This window comes from Manihot esculenta, chromosome 4 (assembly GCF_001659605.2).
Source record: "Manihot esculenta cultivar AM560-2 chromosome 4, M.esculenta_v8, whole genome shotgun sequence".
In the NCBI taxonomy this organism is placed as follows: Eukaryota; Viridiplantae; Streptophyta; class Magnoliopsida; order Malpighiales; family Euphorbiaceae; genus Manihot; species Manihot esculenta.
Window position 1 is genome coordinate 26,863,505 of NC_035164.2, and position 24,430 is coordinate 26,887,934.

A 24,430-nucleotide genomic window follows, 5' to 3' on the forward strand; every position below is an offset into this window, starting at 1 on the left:
GGAGATGAAAATTCCTTTTTCTGATCTAGCCACCTCGATACTTAGGAAATATTGCAGTTTTCCTAGATCTTTGATTTCAAATTCTTGAGCTAACGACCTCTTTAGTTGAGTCATTTCCTCTTTGTCATTGCCTGTCACCACTATATCATCAACATAAACAATAAGAAGGGTGATCTTACCCTTGTGGTGTTTGATAAACAGAGTGTGATCAACATTGCTTTTTTGGTAACCAAAGGATATCATGGCTCTGCTAAACCTGTCAAACCAAGCTCTAGGAGATTGTTTTAGCCCATACAAAGCCTTTTTTAACCTGCACACCTTTCCTTGTGTCTTCTCATCAGTGAACCCAGGAGGAATTTCCCTGAATACTTCTTTCTCTAAATCTCCATGGAGTAAAGCATTCTTCACATCAAACTGTTACAAGTCCAGTCCAAGTTGGCTGCGCAGGATAACAAAACTCTGATTGAGTTCATTTTTGCAACTGGGGCAAATGTCTCTTGGTAATCCACTTCATAGGTTTGGGTGAATCCTTTAGCAACCAATCTGGCCTTAAACCGTTCAATTGTGCCATCAGCTTTGTGTTTCACTGTGAACGCCCATTTATAGCCAACGAGTTTCTTCACAGGTGGGAGAGTGACAAGCTCCCAAGTCTCATTTTTAGCCAATGATTTCATCTCTTCAATCATTGCTTTCTTCCATTTAGGATCTGCAAGAGCTTTCTTCCAATCCTGTGGAATAGACACAGAGAAAATAGACAAGGCAAAAGCTCTATAGGAAGGAAATAAAGATTCATAAGAAACAAAGTTAGAAATAGGGTGTTTGGTACAAGATCTGACCCCTTTTCTTTGTGCAATAGGTTTATCTAGGTCATTGAAACATTCAAGAGTTGTGGGTAACTCACCAAAAAAAGATTCATGACTAGGTAACTCACCAGGAGAAGATTCTTGACCCTGAGTAGACTGCATAATGGCTTCTTCTGCCTTGTCTCTCCTCGAATACCTTCTCAAATCTGCCTTGTCCAAACGACCAGTTCTCTCTCCCTGATTGGACATCGCCCCCTGTCTACTAGAACTCGAACTTTCTAGTTGAACCATATCATTCAGAATCACAGAATTCGGAATTGCCTCTTCTTGCTCATTATTCTCCCCTTGAAGAGGTGAGTGGGTGGTACTGAAATAGGGTTCAGTTTCTCGGAAGGTAACATCCATACTAACTAAGTATTTCCTAGAGGGAGGATGATAACACTTGTATCCCTTCTGTGTTGGAGAATACCCAACAAACACACATTTAAGGGCCTTGGGATCCAATTTTCATGCCGTCCTAGTATGGACAAAGCAAACACACCCAAATACTTTTGGTGGAACAACGTATGAATTCTTCCCTTATAGAACCGCCAAAGGACTCATAAAGTCAAAGGTCTTGAGAGGCATTCTATTGATAAGATAAGCAGATGCAAGAATTGCATCTCCCCAATATGCTTTTGGTAGATTCATAGTGAACATAAGAGATCGAGCTATTTCCAATAGATGCCTATTTTGCCTCTCAGCAATACCATTTTGAGCACTAGTATAAGGACAACTAGTCTGGTGTACTATCCCATTACTCTCCAAATAAGCAGAAAAGCTACTATCCATGTATTCTCTTCCATTGTCAGTTTTCAAAATTTTCACCTTAGTATCAAATTGAGTACAAACCATCTTATGAAAGGATTGAAAACGAGAAAAGACATCACTTTTAGTTTTAATCAAATAGACCCAAGTCATTCGAGTGCAACAATCAATAAAGGTGATAAACCATCGATTACCAGACAAGGAGACAGTTTGAGTAGGCCCCCAAACATCAGAATGAATAGTCGCAAAAGGAATTTGACTTTTATTATGATTCAAAGGATATGATGTTCTAGTGTGTTTAGCATACTCACAAGCATCACAAAATAGAGAATCAAACTGAGTTCTAGCAAACAAATTAGAATAAAGTTTTTCTAAGGCAAAAAAATGATGGATGCCCTAACCGTCTGTGCCACTGTATTATTTCCTGATTGACATCCTTATTTTCTCCAAAACAGGCTTGAGATATCGAAGAAATATAAGCCATCATGCAGCCTACCATTGCCAATCCTCTTTCCTGTGTGAAGATCCTGAATAACACAATGATCAGGAAAGAATTCAATTTTACAATTAAGGGCATTGGTAATAGCACTGACAGATAAAAGGTTGACAGGAAAGTGGGAAACATGAAGGATAGATGATAATTTAATGTTAGATGTGCAAATAACAGAATCTGTTCCGGATATGGGAGTAAAAGAGCCATCAGCAATTCTGACACTATCTTTGGTTAGAGAAGAAAAATAATTGAGAAAGCCTTTAGAAGAGCCTGTCATGTGTCTATTCGCACCAGAATATAATCCATGGAACATTATTAAGAGAGGAAGCGTTACCTGATTTTACAAAGTTAGATGTGGCACCGGAGGACGAGGAATCAGAGTTAGGAATCGAGACCCTTTTACCTTCTGCCATGGTAAAGATTTGTGAACCGTGAAAGAATAGGAGGTACCTAAGGTTGTACACACAAGAAAGCCCAATCAATTCACCAAAAGACCGGGTAGCGGCATAGGAAGGCCGGAAAGATGGTCGGAATCGTCGCCGAAGTGGTTAGAGCGGCGATTGGTCAAGCGCCGGGAAAGGGAGGCACGTGAGCCTCACGTGCGGGCTTTTTCGGCGTTGGAGCTAGGCGATCGGCCGGCGACAGTCCTGGTGCCAGCGGTGAGAGGAGGAAAGGCTCCTAGATGGGTTAGTACCAAAAAAGGTGGATCTAGGGTTTTGAAACCCTAAAAAAGAAAAAGTTAAATTTGAACCCTAAAATCAGGAAAAGGCTTTGATACCATGAAGATTTTTTGGAAAATTTAGAGAATTCTTGTATTTCACTCTTAATCTTTACAATTGGTTTATATGACTATTTATACCCAAAGAATTATATCTAAACAGGAAGCAAATAATCAAATAATAATTACAGAGATAATTAAGGATCCTAATAAAATAAAATCAAAACAAATCATATCCCTAGAATCAGTTAGGATTAACAAATAAGTCAACAAAATTGTCTCAAGCGAATCATTGCAAAATGAGAAGTTACAGCAAACATGAAACATATAAAAGCCAATCTTATAGCTTAGGTGTAATGTTTTCCCTCTTAAGATTTTTTTCTATGATAAATTCTGCATTCTCTAATCTTTTTCATTATATACTTTTGAGAACATAGTAATTCTATTGGTCAACATAGACATAACACATCATAACCAACTTTAGAAGTGTCCTAGTTGATCACACAGTTTACTAAGTTTCCTCTTCTTCCAGTCACTTATATTTCTCTGATCTTTATTTAGTTATAATACAAAAGAATAATATTTTATTGGAAGAGGAAAACAAAAGGCAATGGGCAGTTAAGCTATGGTATCCTTCTCTAGATGAAGGTGATAAATGTAAACTGAAAAAAATTGAACAAAAACTATTGAAGAAATGCATCCAATCACATTGAGTACTGTTATATAGTTGTCAAAGTGTCCTTGAAGTAGAAAACTATACTGAATTGAACTAAAAAATAGATAATTAAAGCACTGTTTTCTTCCACACTAATAGCAAACAAGAACTTAAATGCTTAAGAAGTTGAGTTTACCGTCTAGCCAAATACTTTAGAATGCTTATATACACCAATATCGTAAGCCTTTTGTCCTTTCCCTTCCATTGTAAATTCTAAATTTTTCCTACATAAATCCCTCTAATTCCTTGGACATAGCTAACTTTCTTCAATAATATGGCAAAGCATCAATATATATCAAATAGCAGTATGATGAAGAAAAATCATGACACTTAGATTAACTCCTTTTTAGCACTAATTTATGTGTAAGGAAACAAATGCCACATTATTTTTTTGCATATTTATGTTAATTCATTTCTTTTAATTCTTTATGTAGAAAGGTAATATTTGTTGTGTAAATTACAATAGAGATTAAAATATATTTATACATGAAAAACCTTATCTAGGAAGGAAAGGGAATCAAGCCTATGATCATGCAATCCCTAAGATTAAGGGACTAACACATCTATCAATGTTTACTTCCTATATCAATATATTTACTTCTTATATCCTATAACACTTTACAAAATTGATCTCAATTCATCGATGTTTCTGCTCTGATGCTTAGAGAAAGCACTTAAGGGCATAAGGAACCAAGATCATTTGATAGGTCAACTTAAATTTGTAATTGTTACTTTCTTGCTGCATATTTTGTGGTTTATGCTGGCATCAAATTCTTTTCCCCCTTATTATCCTTGTTTTTCAGTAATATAAACTGGTAGTGACCTTTAGCATTTAATTGTTGTCTATATCACATACATTTTTTTCCCTTTTGCTGCTGGAGAATTTTACTTGGCATTACCTGCTTGAGAGCTTGTACTGAAATCATCCAAAAATTACTGCAACTAAAATTTGGTTCCCATTGCAGAAACATGATGTATGATTCCTCTCTTGGTGGCTGCCTTACTGCATTGCACTCTAGTTGTCCTGATGATGTCGTAAAATTAACAGCTGCCCCTCTGATGAATGTTCTTCCTTTGTCAATGTGGAGAACCAAAAGCCAAGAGCTTAAGGTTAGAAGCTCAGCTAGTTCTAATTTACACGTTATGCAAGCTTTTGGTAGTTCTTGTGAGACATTCTTTTTTGTTGATTTGTGTAGCTTATTGATCTGGAGATTGAATTGCATGGAGGAGTTACTACGTTGTATTTATGTTTGCATTTTCTTTTTACTCAGGAGGCTTTGTGCTGTGCTTACAAACGGATTGCTAGAACTTGCCCACCTCATATTTGGAGGCCTGAGTGTCTGATACATATGCTTTGTTTTCCAGAACCTTGCTCATCCTTGATTGATTGCCTTCATGTAACTCTCTCAATCCTTGGTCCTGAGCTGGTTGGAGGGAGAGTGATGACTAATAATAATGTAGGTTTACCAATGCTATCTGATGTATCAATTGAGAAGTTAAGGATTGGAGAAAAGAGACGTGTTTTGGATATAGATATTATCAAGATTAAACGCCAAAAGGTAGATGGAGATATTGTGACGTCTGATGCTAATGTTCTGGAGGAGAGTAAGCCTACTCGTATAGTTAGCTTTGAAAGAGAAGAGGAAGTATATGCAGATTCTATGCATACATCTCTCATTTCATTTCTTGAACTTTTGAAGCCTTCTTCTACAAGACCTGAATCTTTAGCGCTGAATGGTGCATTGACAGCTCTTAGCATGCTTTGCATTGCCTTTTGTAGATACCCAATGACCAATATCTCACTCTCCATCTTTCAGTTGATGCATTCATGGATCCCATGGATATATGAGCAGGTAACTTAATTTGCAAAGTTCTTACTAATCCTATCACTTGATCAATTGTGATTGAGATTTGTATTTTGTAGGCAAACCAAGGAAGTTCTATCACACTTAACCTTTCCATCTACCTGGAGGGAATTTACAGCATATTGCTTATGCAGAGTAAGAACGTAAGCTTACTATTTCTCATATATGGTACCGAGCTTTCATTAGAATGCAACTCTTATCTTCTCCCCTCTTATAGACATCAGAAAGAACCTTCATCTACAACTATCTTGTGTTTCTTTTCCTTTTCTATACCACAAGATCTTCTGAATTTCTAATTTTTGATGTCTAATTGTTTGTTGTTTTTCGGGAAAATCTAGTGTTAAGAGAGAAAAGAATAGTTTCTGATTTTCCTTTTCAGTTGGACATCATTGAGTTTTTACCCACTCATAATTTTAGATGGTGGTCATTATTCAATTTATATCTTAACCTCCATAATTTTAATTTTTATCTATATTTATGCAGCTATTCATTTGACTCATAAAGCTATCTTTTCAATTAGGAACTCTGCTTTTAGAGGACAAGCTTTTAAAACTTAAGGTTGATGATGCGAATCTCATGTACATGGTACTAAAGCTTCCATGGACTCATTCTCATGTGTTTAGTGGACTGCGTTCTCCGTGGAAAACAAAATGTACTTCTCTCCAGGTTGTGTCCATGTTAGGTGCTATTTTAAAAACAGAAAATATTCTAGAAGTCCTGGATTTGGGTCTTCATGATAATGCTGAAGATGTGAGGCTTGAAGCTGTCATTTATATGCCAATGATGGTCCTGTGGTCTGGTCTTGGCATACTTGCACAGATGTTCAAAAGGCTGGAGTAAGTGAACTGTTGAAGGTTATCTGTTTTTTGCTACATATAATTAGTTGTTACATTATTGTAACTTTGTGAGTCTAATTGTAGGTCTGATATCAGTGTCACTTGATGTGTTTTGAGATGTGTTTTCAGACCCAGATCAAAGTAGGGAAAGTGTCAATTTGGAAAACCAAGGAATCAAGAGTGGTTAGGAAAATGGTCTGTGTGTGATTAAAACCCAAATGAGCACAGCAGTAAGGAAATTGTCAAATGTGAGGAAAAACCTAATGACTAGAGCAGTTGGACTTGTAGTAGCCTTGCTAGTGCAGGTGGGCTATTTAAGTTGTCTAATTTATCCTCAGGCCTTTTCAAATTACTAAAGGCCAATTCAGTGTAGGATGGGCTAGTTTATTTTGTCTGCTTTTCTGGTTGGATTGTTTAGCTAATCAGATTTGGTAAATCTGGCAGCTTTAGACCTGCCATGTCTTCATTTTTTGAGGAAAAAATTCAAATCATTCACTCTGTGGAGATATCTTGCGTGTATGACCTAGCTCTTGTAACATAGATGGCAAGTGGGTAAAACATTGCACCACTGCAGATGGTGTATTAAGGTGGATAAAACATCTTTATTTAACCATCTCTTGCAATTTCAATAAGTTCTGCATTTTGTGCATCTTTTGTTATATATCTCTGCTTACACCTTAAATTTAAGCTTTCTGGACTAATCAAATGTATCAATATCATTGAACGAGTTCCTTTTTCTATTACTGTTGACAATAAATGTGTCATAGTCATCAAAACATTATTTTGTCTGTTTACTTTTTTTCTATAATATGTATTCATTTTTTTTGGGACTGTTATTGTTTTCAAAGATTAAAACTTTCAAAGTATTTTTAAAAGAAATTTTAATATGTTGTAGTTTGATTGTATTTATCTTTAAAATTCAGTTACTAAATTTAGTAAGATTGATATATTTTAATAAATGTTTGTATGTTATTCAATAAATAAATAAGTTTTTACCCTTTTGCTTTGACCATCTTCTTCTTCAATTCAACGATCAAGTTGGTGCCAAGAGCTTTGATTTTGAGTTGAATACTTTGTTCATGATATTACAGGAGCTTGTTTTAGGAGGATTGTATATTAAAAAAATATCATTTCAAGTGCTATATTGTTGATTGGGAAAACCAAGAAGAGATAGTTAAACTTCAGCAATTTAATTTTATTGAAGCTAGAATTGAGGAATAAATGCTTGAGTCTATACTATGCTTATGAGCATGACAGCCTGAAGTGAACTGATTTGGTTGTGAGGAAATAAACACAAAGATGGAGTTATCACATACATAATATAATGATACTTGTTTTATGTCCGCTCTCTTTTAATTAAATTGTTGATAGAAGGGCAAGTATAAGACATGCTGCTCAGATATCAACCATTATCTAGAATACCTCCCCTGTCAAGTAAATATATATTTAGAGCTAAAATTTGGAGGACAATGTGATTTCAGTGTCCGTTTAAATTATCGAAATATAGGAGTCAGCATGTGTCAGGCAATATATATGATTGTGTAGGTCAGTGATGCTTTTGCTGTATTTACTGTTATGCAGACCAAAATTTGTTTATTTGCATTGAATTGTTTATTTTAGGGGAGGGATTAATGCTTTATGTATAGCATGTATGTATGTATGTGTTTTTCTATATATACACATGCTGTGTACATGCTTTTTAGTTGAAAATTTGAAATAATAGAAATGTAGAATTTTGTATTATAATTACACATCCAAAAGATTTAATATTTATTCACTACTATTTTTTAGTGGATAAATTTCAGATGAAGAGGTTTGGACATGATTTTAGTTTGAAAGAAATTCAGCATGAATATTGATAAGAGCTTATTTGTGATAGATTTGAAATTCTCTTTTCTATAGATATTTCAAACCACCCCTGAATAAGATTTTAATTCACATTCATGATTGAACATAAATTCATCAATCTAATCAATCAAAGAAAACCAATATGTTGTATCAAATTCATATTTAACAATTTCAAGACCCTCCATCCAAGTATCAAGTATTTTTTATTGATACTTACTGCAAAGTCTATTATATTAAGAAGTTATCTCAAATTTGTTGAAGCTAAAACAAAATCTTGCCCCAAATTAATTTCCACAACCTTTTTTATTAATGCACAGCCTATTTTATTCCGCATCCTATTTGTAGTGTAATATCTGAAAAGACAAACATATTCTTCAACAGATCACTCAAACTCCGCCATGGCCTGCAGGTTTCTTCTTGGTTTCTATTGTCTTTGCTTCACTCTTCAATTGTTTTCTTCTGGCACATAAAGTCTTTCAATATCTTTATTCAATAAAAACTTATATCATAGAGGGAAAAAATCTCGTACATCAGGATTACCCATGATCTCTTGTAAACTAAGCACATAAATTTCATATGCCCAAAACCACATTTTCTTCGGTTGCTTGCACTCTTTCTTGTTTAGCAATTCATAACTTGTGTCAGTCCTATGGTGTTTAAGGCTTTAAGGTGTTTGTTGTGATTCAAAAGTTTTTCAAATTTTGAGGTACAATCCTTGAAATTCAATCTTAACCATACTTTTACTTGATTGCCGATCAAGAATGAAATTTTGGCGAGGCTTAGCTGATCAAAAGGGATTGAAAGAGGAGCCGACATGGGATAGGAATAGCTGAATGGGAGATATATACATCAACTCGGTGTTTTTGTCATTTTAGTTTCTATACAATTATTAAGTTGTGGCCTTAGCAAAGTAGGCTGCGGAAATAGTCCCACGTTTACATATGCTCATTTTTTCGCAGTTCACCATTATTCTTCATTTCACAATATATATATATATATATATATGGGGTATTTCTTTTTATTATGAAGTTTGTTTCTTTTCCACATTACTATCATTTTTGTAAGAAAACTACTTGAATCACTTAATTCTATGAGAAATTAATTGTCGTTACAATTTTTTTTTGGAGCTCATAGTTACATTAATGATTTGGTTGTAACCAATAATAGGAGGATCACTGTTTGCATTTGGTAGTATTGAGCCCAAATATTTGAGTTAATTTAAAATCGGATTAGGAAACCGATTTAAAGTTCCAATTCTCTTGCCACTAATAACAAGAAGGCAGCTCGATTGGTTAGTACTACTAGTATGTCCAAAAGTTAATAAAAGAACTAAATGTTTCAGTTCTTGGTGTGAGTTATATCATGTTAGTAGCTGCCCTTCTATTCTGGCTAACTTCTCCAAAGAACAGTAACTGTCAGGTCTGAGTTATACTTCAATTAGAAGTATAGTTATTGCATGACACCATGATTTAGTTCTTCATAAATGAGTCAATGTTATAGACCATAATGTTTATTTGGAAAGATCAAAGAAATATTAAGTGATGGTAGTTGTTGGGAATCTCACAATAAACCTATATATTTTACCATGCAACCTTTAATTATTTACTTTTAGCTCTTCTTGTCCCATCATTTTGAAATTTATCAAAATTATTAAAGACATTCTTGAAGTGGGTTGGAGATTTGGAGTTTACAGCCCTTTCAAAGAGTAGCAGACAGCCTAATGATGTGAAGGAAGGATTCACGTAGCTATCCCTTATTTGGTAGGACAGGCTTCAGTGAAAATGAAAGTATTGTCCACTGTATAAAATTTGCAAGAGGCATATTTGCTCACAAAAAAATGCATGCATGATATTATATGCTATTTTGCCTCAAGTTTTCAACTTTGATTGATTGGTGGCAAAATAAAGAAGTCCAATTTTCAATGTCAGGTTGCCTATGGAGAGTCAAGTTTCTTTATACATTGGTGACTGCGGATTATACTTTTCTGTTATGCCTTTTTTTTTTCCTTTTTACATTAGTATTGGATGCTTATATTTAAGAATCCGAAACACCTTTATTAGCACAGAAAATGCTCGTGAGATGTAATTCCTAAGCTAATTTTGAATGACTTGCGCTTACAGTTACATTAATATGATGATTTGCAACTTAATGGTCTGTTTAATTTTCGTATCTTGATTTACAGGTTCTTGGAGAGAGAGGAGCATGAGAAAGTTAAAAAAATCGTCCCCTTTTCTCTTGGTTTTTTGTCATGCTTTTATGGATGTTGCAGTAGTATTGATGGTCTAGATAGGGGTGAATGCAAGTTATTTTTGGATGTCAATAATGAGAAATACAGTCAGACGGTTGATTGCCTGCTGCGAGGATTCTGGTGCTCAAGGTGTGATACTGGCAAACGCGTTGTGCCAAATCATGAGATGTACTCTAAAATAATACAACTGCCCGTTGGACAAAGCAGAGAAGTTGGTTTGAATTGTGATTTCATTCATCTCCAATCCCTATTCTTTAAGCTTCTTTATGATGATTCCTTGGAAGAGGTTCAAGTTGGCTGTGTGAGAAGCATTCAACGTGTTCTTGTACATGGTACTACTGATATTCTAATCAAGACAAGATATGAATGGATTAGATGTGTTGAATTTTTACTAGTCAATACAAAGAAGGATATAAGGGAAGCATTTTGCACTCAGATCAGTTCATTCCTTGATGATTCTGTATTAAGTTGTTTATTTCCAGATGGGGATTCAAATAAAACTAAAGAACAGAGATTTTTGGATATAATGAAATGTGCTTTGCAGGCAGCTGAAGATCCACAAATCTTGGAGACTCTTCTCGAATCTACAGCTCAAATTATGATTGCAGTTGATATCTCCAGTCAACTTTTCTTGCATTCTCTTATCTTGTTGGTTGATCAACTCGATAATCCATATGTGACAGTAAGAATGAGTGCTTCAAGGCTAATACACAAATCTTGCTTTTTCCATCTCGAAGGAGGGTTTGATGTAATCCTTTCAAAAGCTGTTTATATCCGAAATGAACTGTTTGATTACCTAACCATGAATCTCACAAGTCGTCCAGAAATGGTCAGAGAGTTCGCAGAAGCTGTATTTGGTGTTGAGACTGAAGAACTTGTTGGAAAAATGATTCCAATAGTGCTCCCAAAGCTTGTCGTAACTTGGCAGGATAATGAGAAAGCAGTTACTATATTATTGGAGCTAGCCAAGTGTGTGAACACTGATATGGTGCCATTGGTAGTTAATTGGCTGCCTAAAGTGCTCGCTTTTGCCCTCCATCGGTCAGATAGACAGGAATTACTCTCCACTTTGCAGTTCTACCATGATCAGACTGGTTCAGACAACCAAGAAATATTTGCAGCTGCACTACCTGCACTTTTAGATGAACTTGTATGCTTTTTAGATGGTGGTGATTCAATGGAGATAAACCAAAGGTATAAGCCTCTGAGCTTGCTTTTAAGAGTTTGAAGTAAATATGGCATAAATTATGTAACTTATTTCTGCACATTTTACATGCTCACTTGTTTGGGGCAAAGGGTTATATTTTTGTGCTCCTTAATTCATCAGTCAAAAACTTCTAACCTAAGTGCAAAACCCTAAATATGTTTTTGCATATGCCCTAAATTTTTTTGCTTTTGTTTGAGCAAACTAGTTATATTATCCAGAGATTTTAATTGCAGAGTTTCACAAATCTGCAGCATTTTAAATCAATTATTGAGTTGACCTTGCAAATTTTTATGGTTAGCTTAGGCTACAAGTCTACTTATTATGTGGTGCTCGTTCCAGAAGGGCCGACAAAGAGTTTGCTTGTTTTAGGCCTGAGATCAGTCATTTGCAAAAGTATTGAAGGGTGAAACTCTTTATAGTGTTTTAGGGCTGCTTTAATTTATCATAATTTAATGATGGCTAAGCTTTTGCTTTCTTTCACTCTTTTTTCTAATTTTGAACTAGCAACTGAGTCATAAATATCACTAGCTGAGAATGAGATATAAGTAAGAACATTGTTTTGTTCTCTCTCTCTCCAATTCTTGGACATTCATTGATAATTGCAAATGTTGCCAAGTTTTTCATTGGTCATTCTGCCAATTATAATTATCTTCTTTCCCTATGCAGGTTATCACGAGTTCCTGAGATGATAAAAGAAATTGCCAGAGTTCTGACAGGTGCAGAAGACCTTCCAGGCTTTTTGAGGAATCATTTTGTTGGTTTGCTTAACAGCATTGATAGAAAGATGCTTCATTCAGAAGATATTTCATTGCAGAAACAAGCTTTAAAACGTATTAAGATGCTGATTGAAATGATGGGCACTCAACTTAATACTTATGTCCCAAAATTAATGGTTCTTCTCATGCATGCCATTGATAAAGAATCTCTGCAAAGTGAGGGTCTGTCTGTGTTGCAGTTTTTCATTATGCAGTTGGCGAACAAATCACCATCTAGCACTAAACATGTAATATCACAAGTTTTTGCTGCACTAATTCCTATCTTGGAAAGATATAAAGAAAATCCTTCTATGAATTTAAACAAAGTCGTGAAAATTTTGGAAGAACTTGTATTAAATAACAGAATTATCTTGAAGCAGCATATTCATGAGTTCCCTCCATTACCTAGTATTCCTGCACTAATAGAAGTAAACAAAGCTATCCAGGAAGCACGTGGTTCAATGACTCTGAGGGATCAATTGCGAGATGTTGTTGATGGTTTGAACCATGAAAACCTGAATGTGAGGTATATGGTAGCATGTGAGTTGAGCAAGTTACTAAACTTGAGAAGGGAAGATATTACAGCTTTGATCACTGGTGAAGTTGCTGCTGATATGGATGTTTTGAGCTCTTTGATCACATCCTTACTGAGAGGATGCGCAGAAGAATCAAGGACTGTGGTGGGCCAGCGGCTGAAGTTGGTTTGTGCTGATTGTCTTGGAGCCTTGGGTGCAGTTGATCCTGCCAAGGTAAAGGGTTTTTCATGCCAACGCTTTAAAATTGAATGTTCAGATGATGACCTAATCTTTGAGTTGATTCATAAACATTTGGCTAGGGCTTTTAGAGCGTCACCTGATACCGTTGTTCAAGACTCAGCTGCATTGGCAATACAGGAGCTGCTAAAGCTTGCAGGCTGTGAGGCATCATTAGATGAGAATGTAACTGCTTCTTTGTCACCATCGCTAAAGGAGAAGATTACTGAAAATAGTAGTGGGATGAATAATAGGGGTCAAAGGTTGTGGGACCGGTTCTCTAACTATGTCAAAGAGATAATAGCTCCTTGCTTAACTTCTAGATTTCAGCTTCCAAATGTGGCTGATTCAGCATCAGCTGGCCCAATTTACCGCCCTTCTATGTCATTCAGAAGATGGATATTTTTTTGGATAAAAAAACTGACTGCGCATGCGACTGGATCTCGTGCGAGCATATTTAATGCTTGTCGAGGTATAGTGCGTCATGATATGCAAGTAGCAATTTATTTGCTGCCTTATTTAGTTTTAAATGCGGTTTGTCATGGTACAAAGGAGGCACGACTTGGCATAGCTGAAGAAATGCTATCTGTTCTTGATGCTGCAGCCTCAGAGAACAGTGGTGCTGCAGTTCATGTTATCAATGGCGGCCAAAGTGAAGTTTGCATGCAAGCTGTGTTCACACTCCTTGATAATCTTGGCCAATGGGTGGATGATGTTGAACAAGAATTGGCGCTTTACCAATCTTTCCAGTCATCAGCTTCTAAAAAGCAAGCATCTAGGTCCAAAGATCAAAGTTCAACTTCTTTGACAGATCAGGATCAACTCCTTACACAATGTAGATATGTTGCAGAGCTTCTGACTACAATTCCAAAGCTAACCCTTGCTAGGGCCTCTTATAGGTGTCAGGCTTATGCAAGGTCTTTGATGTACTTCGAGTCTCATGTTCGTGAAAAGTCTGGCTCCTTTAACCCTGCAGCTGAAAGAAGTGGCATTTTTGAGGATGAAGACGTTTCCTATCTGATGGAAATATACAGCTGTCTAGATGAACCTGATGGCCTATCTGGCTTGGCATGTTTACGTAAATCATTAAGCTTACAGGACCAGCTCTTAATAAATAAAAAGGCAGGAAATTGGGCTGAAGTCTTAACTTTTTGTGAGCAAGCTTTGCAGATGGAGCCGACTTCAGTTCAGAGGCACTCGGACGTTCTTAACTGTCTACTGAATATGTGCCACCTTCAGGCTGTAGTCACTCATGTGGATGGTTTAACATCTAGGGTTCCCAGATACAAGAAAACATGGTCCATGCAAGGTGTACAGGCAGCATGGAGGCTTGGCAGGTGGGACTTGATGGAGGAGTACCTTAGTGGGGCTGATGAAGAAGGTTTAGTATGTAGTGGCTCTGAGAGTAATGCTTCCTTTGATATGGATGTTGCAAAGATACTCCAGGTTATGATGAAAAGAGATCAATTCTCAGTTGCTGAGAAGATTGCAATGTCAAAGCAAGCTCTAATTGCCCCTCTTGCTGCAGCGGGCATGGATTCATACATGCGGGCTTACCCATTTATTGTGAAACTTCACTTACTAAGGGAGTTGGAAGACTTCCATACTTTTCTTGGGGATGATTCTTTCTTGGAGAAAAAATTTCATCTGGGTAACATGGAATTTGCAAAATTGATGGATAACTGGGAAAATCGGCTCAGATTTACTCAACCGTCTATCTGGGCAAGAGAGCCACTTTTAGCCTTCCGGAGATTGGTATTTGGTGCTAGTGGCCTTGGTGCTCAAGTAGGGAACTGCTGGCTTCAGTATGCAAAGCTTTGTCGCTTGGCTGGTCATTATGAGACTGCAAATCGAGCTATTCTTGAAGCCCAGGCTTCAGGTGCACCTAACGTTCACATGGAAAAGGCCAAACTTTTGTGGAGTACTAGGAGATCTGATGGTGCTATTGCAGAGCTACAACAAGCTCTCCTGCACATGCCTGAGAAGGTATTAGGCTCTGCTGCTAGGTCTTCAATTACTAGTCTTTCATTGGTTCCATTGAATCCCCAGGCTTTGCTTTGTGATACTCAAGCTACAAATGAAAATCAAGATATTGCAAAAACTCTCCTCCTATATACCAGGTGGATTCATTACACCGGACAAAAGCAGAAAGAAGATGTCATAACACTTTATTCAAGGGTGAGGGAACTGCAGCCGAAGTGGGATAAGGGATTCTTCTATTTAGCCAAGTATTGTGATGAGGTACTGGTTGATGCCAGGAAACGTCAAGAAGAAAATTCTGAGCTAGGTCCCAGACTAGTGCAATTGGCTTCTGCTGGTGTTTCTCCTGCAAATAGTGAGAAGCGTTGGTGGTGTTATGTACCTGATGTGCTATTATTCTATGCTAAGGGGCTTCATAAGGGCCACAAGAATCTCTTTCAAGCCCTTCCAAGGTTGCTAACCTTGTGGTTTGAGTTTGGGAGCATTTATCAGAGATGCAGCTCATCATCCGGTGAAGATATGAAAAAGGTTCATGAGAAGGTACTGTAACATTGGGAAGTGCACCACTATTTCACATTGTACTTTTGATGGCATTGAAAACCATTCTTACTCTCTTATTTTCTAGACTAGTGTAAATTTGTTCTTTTATTCTTTTGCAGGTAATGAGCATTATGCGAGGCTGTTTGAAGGATTTGCCAGCATATCAGTGGTTAACAGTGTTACCTCAGTTGGTCTCTAGAGTGTGCCACCAGAATGAAGAAATTGTTAAATTGGTCAAACGCATTATCACTTCTGTCCTCCGGCAATACCCACAACAAGCATTGTGGATTATGGCAGCTGTTTCTAAATCCACAGTCCCTTCGAGACGAGAGGCAGCTGCAGCAATAATACAAGAAGCTAAAAAGGGATTTAGCCAAGGAAACAGTGGGAGCAATTTATTTGTTCAGTTTGCTAGCCTGATTGATCATCTGATAAAATTGTGCTTCCACCCAGGACAGCCAAAATCAAAGACGATTAATATATCAACAGAATTCAGCTCCTTGAAACGGATGATGCCACTGGGAATTATTATGCCAATTCAACAATCTCTTACTGCTAGTTTGCCGACCTATAGTATCAGTGTCACTGACGCTCTCACCTCTGACATCTTTTCTGACTCAGATCTTCCAACAATTTCAGGAATTTCTGATGAGGCTGAGATTCTTTCATCTCTTCAACGACCCAAGAAAGTATGTTCTCTGATGGCATTCATTCTGAAAATAAGCTTCAGTTTGCTTTTTTTTTTCTTCTTATTTCCTCTTAGATACATGATTTATGACCAATTGGTTCATACTTCATAGCTTGCCACCAGAAGGTTTCCACTTCCAGCTCAGGGTTTTGTTGAGATGGCCCTGAAATTTTAAAAGGTCTCCTCGCTTTTGAAAAGTAACTTATTTCTCAAAATTTATTTCACAATGATACCCCTGTGTTTTTCATTCTGATGAAACCGTGTTAATTCTATTTAGTGGCTTCACAAGTTTGTGACTCGCATCAAACAGAATGGGTTAAGTATCCCTTCTAATCATTGGATAAGCATCTTGATCAATGGAGTGGGTCATAAAATTTCAATTAAGCTTCTTAATTTAGGTAGTTGTGAATCCCATATCATATTGCTTTCTTGTATAGTGGTTTCTGTGTATATCATTAATTTAGTTTGTTAACCTATATCCATGACCTTGAGGAAATTTTTCTGACAGTCCTCGTAATATGTTGCACATCATTTTTGTAACTGCTGACCTGTTGCGCATATTCAGATTGTTCTGTTGGGTAGTGATGGTATTGCACGTCCATTTCTCTGCAAACCCAAGGATGACCTTAGGAAAGATGCTCGTATGATGGAGTTCAATGCAATGATTAACCGATTGTTATCAAAGTATCCTGAAAGCCGTCGAAGGAAACTCTATCTTCGTACTTTTGCAGTGATTCCGCTAACAGAAGATTGTGGTATGGTTGAATGGGTGCCTCACACTCGTGGACTGCGTCATATTCTTCAAGACCTTTATATAAGCTGTGGAAAATTTGATAGGCAGAAAACTAATCCTCAAATTAAACGGATATATGATCAATCCCAAGGTAAAATGCCAGAAGATGAGATGCTGAAGAACAAGATCCTTCCAATGTTCCCTCCTGTTTTCCACAAATGGTTCTTGACCACTTTTTCTGAGCCAGCTGCTTGGTTTAGGGCGCGAGTTGCTTATGCGCACACTACTGCAGTTTGGTCAATGGTTGGGCATATTGTGGGGCTAGGAGACCGACATGGTGAAAACATTCTCTTTGACTCTACGACTGGCGATTGCGTTCATGTAGATTTCAGTTGCTTATTTGATAAAGGCTTGCAGTTGGAGAAGCCTGAGCTGGTGCCTTTTAGGCTAACCCAGGTAGCATTTATTTTGCAATTTACATTTGCTTTTCATTCTACCCAACTGTCTTCAAAATTGTGTTCAAGGCTAAATTAAAAAAAACTAATAGCATATCTGGAGTATCTTTTAGTTATTTTCTGATTCCGGATCATTGTTTGTTGCATCTGGTTTTTCAAACCTCTATTCCTGCAGAACATGATTGATGGCATGGGCATCACTGGGTACGAGGGCATCTTCTTACGAGTGTGCGAAATCACACTTTCAGTACTGAGGGCTCACAGAGAGACTTTGATGAGTGTTCTTGAAACTTTTATTCATGATCCACTTGTGGAGTGGACAAAATCTCATAAATCCAGTGGGGTGGAAGTTCAAAACCCACATGCACAGGTTACCATCTTTAGTATTCACCTTAGTCATGGTTTTATCTAGGGGATCTAGACAATCTTCAGTTGCTTGGTTCACGTGGCTAGGCCAATCAAAGCAAATATTTCTAACTTAATGCTTTGGTTTCAGCCAAGTGATTTGATTTCTGTCTAATTGTCGAGGTGTGTTGTGTTGATTATTGCAGCGAGCTATTAATAATATTGAAGCAAGGCTGCAGGGAGTAGTTGTTGGTGTTGGAGCAGCACCCTCTTTACCTCTTGCTGTGGAAGGCCAAGCTCGCCGCTTAATTGCTGAAGCTGTGTCACACAAGAATCTTGGAAAGATGTATATATGGTGGATGCCGTGGTTTTAGAAGTGCTTGCAAGACAATTTAGTTCGATAAGGTGTGTCATTTTCCTTGGCTTGCTTAGTTTTCAAGGGATGTGTGTCTGCCTTGCCATTTTTGATACATTTATGCTCACAAAAACTTTGCCTTATCCCCAATTCAATTTAACTAAGAATCATAATATGTTGTTAGACTGTTAATAAAAATCCTGACGTGACTGTTATTATTTTTTCTTTTTAGTTCCATTTGACCCAAACCTCGACTCTTGAAACTTTGAAATGCATTACCTCTCCTATCTACATTATAATATGGCTGTTATCAGCTGTTACTTAAGGGCTGTAAAAGCCATTATCCTTGTAAGGCAACAAGAAGCTTCATTTGGGCAGAAGATACTTTTTAACTTTATTCATTCAGCTTCTCTACACATTGTCATTTTGCCATTTTCACTCAATCAAGTGCATCCTTTATTTCTTTACAATTTTTGAGTTCAAGAGCTTAGAAAAGAGCAAATCATGCATTTAAATTTTCTAAAGAGAGTTATTTTTACCTTTTCTTGTGGTGCTTTTGCTCATTTAATGAAAAAAATTATGATGTGTTAGGTTGTTAATGAAATTTAGAATATGAAGTTTTATTTTTCCCAAGCTATAGGTTATTGTTTATTATATTTTATTTTCTAATTTTTACCCATTTTAAGAATTATTTTTAGGCAAATATCATTTCTAAAAAAGGAAGGAAAAAAAGGGGAGAGAAGAATATCAAAGAAAGTTTTAGGCTTCCATAATATTGGTTGTTATACGTTTATATTTAATTTCTTATTCATATAAATGGATATGGTAACATGTGTATAAAATCTGGATCTGAATCCAAATCCAAACTCTTACAAACACTATTATTACGCTCAAATACTTCCACATCTAATTACATACTATCCAGATCCGTTCTGCTAGGGTCAAATAAAATCAAGTACTTGAAAATACCGAATCTATTTCAATCCCTATTCACTTTCATAAGTTTTTTCCTTTTTTATAAATTAATTTCAAGAGTTAATTTAGGATAATTTACTTTTCTTAACTCGATTTGCTGAATTCAATCGTATAAATTTGAACCAATGAAATGCTCACCACTAATCAAATATGTGCAAAGTATTCTTGTTTTTATGAAGCTTTGTTTCCTTAACAGGATTGAGAGATTCATGGGCTTTGTTGGGAAGAATGGAGCTAGGACATCCGAATGGAGCAAACCTTGCATGCTGCATTAATATTTCCAGCCGGATGCCATTGAAATCCCAACTCCTATGGACTGCACAGGGGACCTACTTTTACTTTAAAATATTTTAATGTGATATGGTAGTTCCCCCAGCTTAAAATTAAAACACTCACCGGCCTTTTCTTGTATATTTGTATATATTCCAAGCAGGTTGATCATACATGTAAACCAGTGAGTATTATCATTTTGATCTCCTATATTTTCTTTTGGCAACATTTGGCTAATGTATAATTTGCCCTCTCCTTTTCTCCAAAAAAAAAAATTACTCTTTCAATTTTTCCTTAATCATATTTACCTTCTACTTTCTAGTTGTGAATAATATAATCCATGCTCAAATGTGTTCAAAATCCATGAGGATCACATCTGCAATATTAGATACTTTTGAATTCAAGACCATAAATAACTATAATGTTACCGAACTAAAACTCAATGGTTAGTTAACACAACCATTCTTTAACAACAGCCCCTTTAGCAATAAAACAACCTATTAGTTAACACAACCATTCTTTAACAACAGCCCCTTTAGCAATAAAACAACCTATGTTCTTCCTATCAATTCTCATAGGGCTTCTCAGTTTTACCATCATCTCTTTCACCATTTGCTTAACTGGAGATTCCCCTCTAATAGAACTATGTTTCCCTGAACCACAAACTACTGTAATTTCTGCTGGAATCACATAATTTCCACTACTCAATCTCTTTCTCATCTCTTCAACCCACAGCAACATTATCAAATAAGCTGAACCCAAGTGCATTCCATGCAAATCCAATTTAGCCTCTAATGCATTCCACTTCATTGTCTCCTCCAAAACTGAAAATCCAGCCAATGCCTCAACCAACATGGCCTCGTCTCCACTTAAAATCTCTATCAGTTCTTGAATTGATATTGGATAAGCATTTGAGTTTTGTATCACCGACATAAATGTAGGACACGAATTCAAGACTGAATTGAAAGTCCTTAATGAGAACGGAATTGCCAAATCCTTCATCTTTTTGAGAAATAATACCATTTCTGGAAGTGCATTATGAACTCCATAGGAAGAAAGAATCATATTTGAACAAATTGTATCAATTTCAAACCCTGCACTTTCCATTTGGACAAGACTTCTCTGCATTTCTTCAAACAATCCTAATCTTCCATGAGCATGCACAATACACCTAAACTCAAATACAGATGGCTTCACTCCTTTGCCTCTCATCTCATCAATCAATTCTTCTGCTTCTCTGGGCCTACCCATTTCGCATAACCCACTAATCATAGATTTGTAGCCTTGCCTTTTTACATAAACAGAGTTAGAATTATGAACCAGCTCAGTCAAACGAGCCAAACAATCATCAAAACCTCCAATAGAATTCTGTTTTGAGTGAGACTCAACCAAATTGCAATAGAATAGAGCAAGATCTCGCTCTCTCAGCTGTAATTTAGAAGTTGAATCAGAGATTAGAGTTGCTAACTCTTTTTGTTGGCCTTGTTTATCAAGCAACGCAGCAAGATTGGCAACTAGCTTTGGATTCCAATCAAACCACTGTGTGTCAGTGATCTTCAAATAAAGCTGCCAAAGAAAATGTCCAGAGGGATAAGAGGTTGCTTTTAGCAGAGAGAGAGAGAGAGATGAACTTACAGGGAATGCAAGGGACGAGAGATGATGATAAGACGAATGAGGAGAAAGGAGATGAGAGAGTGCATCGAGAGCAACAGATTTAGGTGATGCTGCAACAAATTTCTTGATCAGACGATTGGTGGCCGAGGTATCTCCGGTGGCCCTGGCGTTGGCCAGAGAAGAAAAGAATCGCTCCCCCTGTTTGCTTAACGCTGAACATTCAAACATCCATTTGCTTGACAACTTCTTCAACGTTCCCGGCGGTTGTGAGAGAAATGGTACTGGTGATTGTTGGCAGTGACTGTGGCGGCGGCGCTGGTGGTTCCATGTACATGGAGCGTTTAAGGTGGTGACTAATGTCAGCTGATAGCGCAAGTAAGCAACCATATATCCGAGGAAGGAAGAGGGCTCAGCGAGCTTAAAATTGGTACAATTGGCTTTGGCTTTGGCTTTGGCCAAGGCTAGCTATACACGGAGCTTTCTTTGGGCAAATAGAAAAACAGAAAATAAAATTACTGAAAAATGGGTGAGGGAATATGTATTCTTTGTATTATTACTCTTCCATGATTACTTTGAGTACTAATTAAATTAAAATTTAAAGATAAAGTGTAATTTAATTTTAAAAACTTTTTGAATCGTATTTGTAGCTCTTTCGCTGTATGGAATTTGATGATCTGAGATCCAATAGGGTTTTACAAGGGTTTGTGTATTACAGAATAAGGCTTAAGTTTCCTGAGGAGGGGACTCCTCTTTTATACATTGTCTTGCTTGCTGATGACGTGTAAAGGCATCTCCAGGATTGGGCCACGCGTCTCTGCCATGCGGATTCGAAGGTACTAGGGTATTAGCCGCCTGCTCCATGCGTAACGGCCTCTGATTCTCCTCGTGCGTACGTTTAAGCGGATCTGTCAGGCTGTCTGGTGAATATTATTCTGGATCCTGGGTTGGGCCGAGAGTCGGGCCGGACGCTAGGCCTGAGAGGAGAGAGCCTGCTTCGTGTGGGCTGGGCCGTTATGAATGAAAAAGCTGGGCCGAGCCCGGTCTTGAAGGTTGAATGAGCCAGGCTTGTTGGGTATATCAGATACGTGGGCCTCTATGTTATGGGCCTTTAGCTGTGGTTAAGCCCCTAGTCCGGGGTGAAGAAATCCATCGGTCATCAATTGCCCCTTCACCTTCTCGGGAGTTATTGCTCCAACTGCCGAGGGGGTGAATATCAAGAACCATTATGGCCGCGTCTGTTCGTGTCTAGGTGTCTTTATAATACCCTTTCCTCTTTTTATCGTTGCGCAGTTTCTGAATCCTATATGCTCTTTCCTCTTTCGGGCTTTTCTTTACTTTCCGCGTTCTCTGCTATCTTTGCTTTCTTGTCATCATTATCTGGACATGTCCTTTCTTTCCTTTCCCATGAATACCTTTTAAGGACTCTGACGGCATTAGTTGAGAATTCGGCTCCCCTGTCCTGCAAAATACAAACTTTCGGATATATATTAACATCACCTCCTTACCAGTCCCAGGCATTTTGCTGGAGCAAAGGGATTTTTCTTTCGAATTTGTCTGTCTGTTTCCTTCTTCCAGCGGGATTTTTGTATTGCCCCAGGAATTTGCTTTAATCTCGCTTTTATCATCTCGACGGAAGATTATCCTAACTTATCTCTGTTTTGGGACCCTATTGCAGTACCTGAGATGAAGATGAGTCAATTCAAAATTTTTGAGGATTGAAGGTTACCTCTAGGGAGTTTGATCGTTGTTTCGGAGATCCTTCTGGTAGGGCGGTTGATGGGTGGGACCATTCGGCAAGTTGCTGAAACTATTGCGCCCAGGACTTCTGGTCGACCTCCCCCCCTGTTATCTTCTTTTGATATAAATGGAAGTGGCACAAATGCTCAGCTTATTGTTCCTTTTGATGTGAAGTACCAGTATTATTGCTCCCTTCGATGTGAAGTACCAGTATTATGTGAGACTGAGATCTGCTGCACTCAGCCAAGTCTCCAGCGATTTCTTCGAATGTGTACTTCGCGATCTCTTCGGGGCCATAGCCCGAAGACTTATGTTTTTCATGCGTGATATACGAACAGCATATAACATTTGAGCTTGTTCGTATGTATCGCGCATCACCCTTGGGCAACCGAATGTTTGCCTATAGGGGAACAGTGAGAAACGCTTATGAGAATTGATTTGTTCAGTTCCTCTATAATAACGAGACAGATCTTGGCCTTTTCTAAAAAACTCGCATTCCGAGCTGCGAGAAGTCCTCCGAACTGAAGACTAGAATAGTAGGGTAGGTGATAATCGTAGATGATGAAGTATCCAGATATGTAAATCCTTTAAGGATAGTCTTCCATTCTGTAATGTAGGCCTTTGTAACGTGCTGTAACGTACTTTTCTTTTAATGAAATTCTTGTTTTTTACACATACTTGTTCTTTCTCTGCCATGGATGAAGTACTGATACTACTCTTCTTCGTAGCGTTAGCCAACTAACTTTTGTTCCGTTTTTTTTTTTTTTTTTTCGAGCTGAATTGACCGTATTTCGCGAATTTCTTCTTTTAGTCGATGAGCCGAGCCTCAGGCCTACTAAACCAATTGGACGGGCGGTTTACTCTTCCGAGCTTGACTAACCGACCTGTGAGCTCGGTCTTTTCTTGATGGATTGAGCTTTGAGCCTCCTTTAGCCGACCGAGCTCTCAAGTTATGTTTTCCGAGCTGGACTAATCCGACCTGTGAGCTCGGCCTTTTAATCCTTGAGTTAACTTCTGAGCTCTCAGCTCTGTATGATCCCGAGGTGCTCTTGGCGCCTCTTTCCGATCTCACAGCCTTTGTTTAATAACGATAAATCAAATCTTATAACTTTTTAAGTGATGAGCAAGTCTGACCTTTATCATGCTCCCATTTGCTTGTACTTTTGATTCTTTTCATGACTTGCCCCTCTGTTTCCTCGGCATTTACCATAGGGATGGTAAAGTAGTAGGCTAAGTTGCTCTGAGTTGGGCTTGTATTATGTGGATGGCGAATGGGCTTTTAAATGATGGGCTGTCATCGTGTACTTGGCCCTTGATAGATGTAGATAAGCCCAGCGATCATCCTTTTGCCCCTTTACCGTCTCGCCGGTTATTACCTAACCGTTGAGAGGGTAAACTTCGAGAACAATTAATGATCGCGCGGCTCCAAGGCAAAACTGTTCAGATCAACGCTCTGCCTCATAATTGCCTTTCTTTTCGAATTCCTTCTGTCTTTTGAAGAACTAGCTCTTGTCTGCTCTCTGTCTTCCTGCAACTCCTTCTACGTTTTTTCATCCCATCGTGTTCTCAGGTACGCTTCCTTGTTCTTCCATGGCAAGTTCAAAGCTTCCTGATGTTTTTGACCTTGAGTCGCATATTACACCTTCCAACATAACTAAGCATATTTCCCGGAGGCTCTTAGATACTCCACT

General features: G+C 37.7%; 2 protein-coding genes across 4 annotated transcripts in view; one reads left to right on the forward strand and one right to left on the reverse strand.

Annotated features, from left to right (window-relative positions):
- LOC110612796 (serine/threonine-protein kinase ATR) overlaps positions 1-19,686 on the forward strand; it is a 36,265-nt gene extending 16,579 nt beyond the window's left edge. The window contains exons 6-16 of one of the 2 annotated variants that reach the window (XM_021753598.2): positions 4,502-4,646; positions 4,808-5,389; positions 5,461-5,536; positions 5,922-6,237; positions 10,268-11,527; positions 12,207-15,567; positions 15,687-16,256; positions 16,821-17,444; positions 17,619-17,813; positions 17,995-18,193; positions 19,315-19,686. In XM_021753598.2, the coding sequence (XP_021609290.1) occupies positions 4,502-4,646; positions 4,808-5,389; positions 5,461-5,536; positions 5,922-6,237; positions 10,268-11,527; positions 12,207-15,567; positions 15,687-16,256; positions 16,821-17,444; positions 17,619-17,813; positions 17,995-18,162 (7,297 nt within the window). In that variant the 3' untranslated portion in view covers positions 18,163-18,193; positions 19,315-19,686. The remainder of the gene's footprint in view (positions 1-4,501; positions 4,647-4,807; positions 5,390-5,460; positions 5,537-5,921; positions 6,238-10,267; positions 11,528-12,206; positions 15,568-15,686; positions 16,257-16,820; positions 17,445-17,618; positions 17,814-17,994; positions 18,194-19,314) is intronic. The other variant, XM_043955968.1, reaches the window with a different exon arrangement.
- Positions 19,687-19,772: 86 nt separating this feature from the next.
- LOC110612797 (pentatricopeptide repeat-containing protein At2g17033) lies at positions 19,773-21,495 on the reverse strand. Of its 2 annotated transcripts, none has more exons than XM_021753599.2 (2): positions 19,940-21,495; positions 19,773-19,885 (listed from the first exon to the last, which is right to left on the reverse strand). In XM_021753599.2, the coding sequence occupies exons 1-2, from the start codon at positions 21,387-21,389 to the stop codon at positions 19,839-19,841; spliced, it is 1,497 nt and encodes a 498-aa protein (XP_021609291.1). In that variant the 5' UTR covers positions 21,390-21,495; the 3' UTR covers positions 19,773-19,838. The 2 variants fall into 2 exon arrangements, with proteins under 2 accessions (XP_021609291.1, XP_021609292.1); XM_021753600.2 differs by having other exon boundaries at positions 19,773-20,954; positions 21,024-21,489.
- Positions 21,496-24,430: the final 2,935 nt, after the last annotated feature.

Coding starts and splice junctions, on each gene's coding strand:
- LOC110612797 (XM_021753599.2), bottom strand. CDS start 21,389: ATGGTTGCTTACTTGCGCTATCAGCTGACATTAGTCACCACCTTAAAC. Junction 19,886..19,939: donor AATTGATAGGAAGAACATAG/GTTGTTTTATTG, acceptor GTTAACTAATAG/GTTGTTTTATTGCTAAAGGG.